The sequence below is a fragment of the Nannobrachium achirus genome, assembly GCF_963921795.1.
Source record: "Nannobrachium achirus genome assembly, chromosome: 12".
NCBI classification, from domain to species: domain Eukaryota; kingdom Metazoa; phylum Chordata; class Actinopteri; order Myctophiformes; family Myctophidae; genus Nannobrachium; species Nannobrachium achirus.
In genome coordinates this window covers 41,674,090-41,678,768 of record NC_137832.1, presented here as the reverse complement: position 1 = coordinate 41,678,768, position 4,679 = coordinate 41,674,090, and the positions used below count along the sequence as shown (strand labels likewise).

Genomic DNA, 4,679 nt, shown 5'->3' with positions numbered 1-4,679 from the left:
CAGCTCAGTACGTGGGTGTATGCATCGTTAACTACAACAGATGTATCTTTGAACAAAAAAGCCATTAAAACATGAGAAAGTATCTAGGATATTATTTTTTCAACCCCAACAAGTGCCTATGTTCTTTTCCAAATATGTTGGCCCATCTGATGAGCCACAACTGAAATGTGCTTACTGGTTCACCAACTACTGCTTAGGCTTTAATCAAAACAGAATTTTACAGCATAGTAGGGTTGTAAAAGTTTATTCTCTTCGGAAATCTGTACAGGGAGTTTTTGGCCTTCAGTGTGTTGACATACATAAAGCATGAGGACACAGGACACATAGCATGGACACTGAAGATCAAACAGGAAGTGCGAGAAGTTACTCGAAACTTGACAGGAAGGTCAACACAATCTGCTTCAGTTTAGCGTCTGACGCCTCAGAGATCATTCCATCGTTCCTGAAACATGAAGCAAAGAACAGCTGGTCAGGACGATTCAAAAGATAGTGGTGTCAAGATATATAACCTGGTGCACCCTCACAAATATATAAAAAAAAACATCTCACCTAATTGCGGCAAGCAGGTCCTGGTGAGAGCTGAGGACATGTGCAAGGAAAGACTTCTCGAACCTTGTGATCTTGCTGGGGTCCATCTTGTCAATGTGACCTCTGACACCAGCATAGATGACCGTTACCTGCTCCTCGATGGCCATGGGGCCTGAAGGGAGGAATGCACACACGTTTTTAGAATGTCATGTAGATATTCTTTGTAGCAACACAAAGCTTATAACAGATTTGATGTACTCACAGTACTGTCCCTGCTTGAGCAGCTCAGTGAGCCTAACACCCCTGTTGAGGAGCTGCTGGGTGGCAGCATCCAGGTCAGAACCAAACTGGGCGAAGGCTGCGACCTCACGGTACTGGGCCAGCTCCAGTTTCATGGTACCAGCCACCTACCGGGGACAGATGGAATGAGGAGGGTTTAGGATGTGCGTGATTATACCCATCAAATTGGACAGCTATAGGAACCATGCAGCGTTTTTATGCAAAAAATTATAATCATTGTAACGTCAAAAGTGCAGATGAGAAATTTTAACATAGATTTAACATACCTGCTTCATGGCCTTGGTCTGGGCAGCAGAACCTACTCTGGACACAGACAGACCCACGTTGATAGCTGGGCGGATACCCTTGTAGAACAGCTCAGTCTCCAAGAAGATCTACAGAAGAGAAATAAACAAAATATGTTATGGTAGCAAAAAAATGTTTGTATGTGAGAGATTACCAATAACCATTGCACTTAACATAATTCCAGTGACACACCTGTCCGTCTGTGATGGAGATCACATTGGTGGGGATGTATGCAGACACATCACCGGCCTGGGTCTCGATGACGGGAAGGGCAGTGAGGGAGCCACCACCAAAGTTGTCGTTCATCTTGGCAGCTCTCTCCAGCAGACGGGAATGCAGGTAGAACACATCTCCGGGGTAGGCCTCACGACCAGGTGGACGACGCAGCAGCAGAGACATCTGACGGTAGGCAACAGCCTGGAGAGGGAGAATGATGCAGCCATTAGCCTAGCAACTATAGCTTTCACTTAGAACCGAGTCATCCTCACAAGTCAGATAGTTTTCCAGATTTTCGAGTTGCCCGTGTTTTTGCTACTTTGAATTGTTATTGCGGTCAGGTAAACAAAATGTGCTAAGCTAAGGCACCTTCATTAATCACACAGATATCAATATGCAGAGCAATAGCCCAGTATTCACTCACCTGCTTGGACAAGTCATCATAGATGATCAGGGCATGTTTGCCGTTGTCTCTGAAGTACTCTCCCATGGAGCAACCAGCGTAGGGGGCCAGGTACTGCAGAGGAGCAGCGTCAGAGGCGGTGGCAGAGACCACGATGGTGTACTTCATGGCATCAGCGTCAGTCAGCCTCTTCACCAGCTGAGCCACAGTGGATCTCTTCTGGCCAATGGCCACATAGATACAGTACAGCTTCTTTTTCTCCTCAGTTCCTTCGTTGAAGCGCTTCTGGTTGATAATGGTATCAATGGCAATGGCGGTTTTGCTGTAGGAGGAAATGTAATTATTTTTTGAGGAGCAAGACAGTGATGTTGCTAGGTTTTCAAAGTGGTATGTATATGGTAGATAAGCCATTAAATGTATACGAGCTGTGCCCTCCATTAACTTAAGACTTTGCTGTAAAAAAAGAAATGATAAACTCACCCAGTCTGCCTGTCACCAATGATCAGCTCACGCTGTCCTCTACCAATGGGCACCAAGCTGTCCACAGCCTTGATGCCAGTCTGCATGGGCTCCCTCACAGAGATACGGGGAATGATGCCAGGAGCTTTAAGACCCACACGCCTACGGATGCTGGAGCCTAGGGGACCCTGAGGACAAAAAGGGGTGAAGGGACTTTTTTCAGTCATAGATAAAAATGATTATGTCTTTTTTTAAGACTACTAGAGTAAATGTAAATCAAATACAATGCTGACAGTTAATGTTATTATGTTAATATACAATGAGTGCTACATTTAGCCCTACTTAGGTGAAATGGTCAAAATCACTCAAGGACAATTTCCCCGATTTATGAAAAAAAGATGAGCTCATCAGGTACCAACCTTTCCATCGATGGCGTTTCCCAGAGCATCTACTACACGGCCCAGCAGCTCATCACCAACGGGAACATCCACGATGGCGCCAGTTCTTTTCACAATGTCACCCTCCTTGATCAGCTTGTCATTACCAAACACCACAACACCAACGTTGTCAGGCTCCAAGTTCAGAGACATACCCTGAAAGAGAAGAAAGGATATGCCATGTTAGTGTAGAAGGATTTGAACAGTAGTAAAAAGCAAGTAAAGTGTACAGTGATTTTGCCCTAACTGCACATCCCCACTACATTCCTACTGCATTAAAAGCTACAGTTTACCTTGAGTCCAGAAGAGAATTCCACCATCTCCTCAGCCTGGACATTCCTGAGCCCATACACTCTGGCAATACCGTCACCGATGGACAGCACACGGCCGGTCTCCTCCAGGTCAGCAGAGGTGTCTGCTCCCAGGATCTTCTCCTCCAGGATGGAAGACACCTCAGCTGTGCCTGAAAAGAAATGTACATTTGGCTCAGACAAAAGCAGTGTCCATTGAATGTGACCTTCAGGGTAGACATGAAGACATTCTCTTTTAAAACATGGCCCCCTAGAAGGACAATAGACAATATCAGTCATCAGAACCAGAGACGTGTTTTCAATGACAATAACTTAGTTAAAATAGAGTTAGAAGTTCAAAGTGCTTAATTATATAGCAGGGGGCGTGTCTGGCCATAATATAATAGCTCCAAATACTGAATCAAGCTACTTAAAAGCTATCTGGGGTGCATACTGCACACAAGGCCAGATTAGACATTAAAATTACCCAGCTATTATTTAAAAGAAATTCCCCTTTTTGTAAATGTCAGACAAAACCATTTACAAGCAATAAATGGTAATGAATTAATGATGGTGATTATTGCACTGTGGAATTCATCCCCAAATATAGTCCTAGGAGCTAAATATTTATAATGACTTGATTGAATACTTTTAGAAGTTTGAATAGGGAAATGTACTACAGGACAGTTCAGATACAAGGTTTAACAAGAAAGCCTAATGGCTTGTGATTGATAAAATCAACTCGTTATGTGCCATTTAAACTCCTCTAGTTAAGTAAATAAAGTTATGTTCCTTCTCACCTGTCTTTGCCGCTGCCAGAAGTGGTCTATGTGTGTGAAGATGGTTGACCCCGACGCAAGCGGCTGGCAGTGCCTTGGACACCTAGGGTCAATAACATTGTGAGAACATTCAGATTTTCACATAAAAATATGCATTCTTCAAATTAAAAAAAGACGCAAAACAAGACACCTGGACATGGTGAACATTTCCAATGCAGAGTGCGTGTCTAGCAGAGAGGACATGCGCTGTCAGTCTTTCTGACCTTCAGAGCGTGCCTCAATGAACGACGCGTTCAGCTAGCTTTAGCACCGGTTAGCACCGCTTAGCCTAGCTTAAATTTAGCTTGCATAATGTGCACGACCGGGTGCAACTAAACACGAATCGAATGCAAGGGAAACGCTTATTTAAACATATAACATCGAATTGTTTGCCATCGGAGACATGTCTCGCCGCCTCCATTTTGGATTGTGCACATTTTGTCCCCAAGTTCACGAGCGGTGCGTTCGAGGCCTGCAGCATTATACCCTTCACGCCCCACAATGTGACATTAAAATATCAAACGACATTATTACTAGAGACACAATCCTTTGATTTCATTTGAATGCTTACCAATCCAGCCCTCCTGGGAAGGGCTCTGGCGAGAGCCGCTGCAACTCTAACAGACAGCATTTTGAATGGACGACGTGTGACCTGTCCTACACTTGTGGCAACGACCTGCCTGCAGTGCAAAAGTAATGGAGGAAAGGGCTCTTCTTCTATTTATATTGACCGACGTTAGCTGTTGCTGTGCGTCTGCGTGCTGCCATCTAGTGATACTGCTGCAGGACAGGAAGTACCATGTATGGTAGCTCTGGTCCAGAGCGTTAGCGAGGTCCCAGCAAGCCGCCTCAGATACAGGACAAGGAATTCCACTGTCCTACGAGGGCTCAACTTCGGTAAAAAATAAACAAAACTACTTCGCTACTCACCTAAACAAAAGTG

General features: G+C 44.6%; 1 protein-coding gene across 1 annotated transcript; it reads right to left on the bottom strand.

Moving 5' to 3' along the window:
- Positions 1–228: 228 nt before the first annotated feature.
- On the bottom strand, positions 229–4,435 carry LOC308296298 (ATP synthase subunit alpha, mitochondrial). The gene is made up of 11 exons (XM_080739519.1): positions 4,308–4,435; positions 3,719–3,800; positions 2,922–3,091; positions 2,611–2,784; positions 2,213–2,379; positions 1,754–2,054; positions 1,306–1,530; positions 1,095–1,202; positions 791–935; positions 550–700; positions 229–442 (listed from the first exon to the last, which is right to left on the bottom strand). Exons 1-11 carry the CDS (start codon positions 4,365–4,367, stop codon positions 364–366), a joined length of 1,662 nt encoding a protein of 553 aa, XP_080595645.1. The 5' UTR covers positions 4,368–4,435; the 3' UTR covers positions 229–363.
- Positions 4,436–4,679: the final 244 nt, after the last annotated feature.

Excerpts from the sequence above, each read along its gene's own strand:
- LOC308296298 (XM_080739519.1), bottom strand. The coding sequence starts at position 4,367 with ATGCTGTCTGTTAGAGTTGCAGCGGCTCTCGCCAGAGCCCTTCCCAGG. Across the intron at positions 3,801-4,307 it reads TTCCCAGGAGGGCTGGATTG|GTGTCCAAGGCACTGCCAGC; the intron begins GTAAGCATTCAA and ends TATTGACCCTAG. Across the intron at positions 936-1,094 it reads AGACCAAGGCCATGAAGCAG|GTGGCTGGTACCATGAAACT; the intron begins GTATGTTAAATC and ends TGTCCCCGGTAG.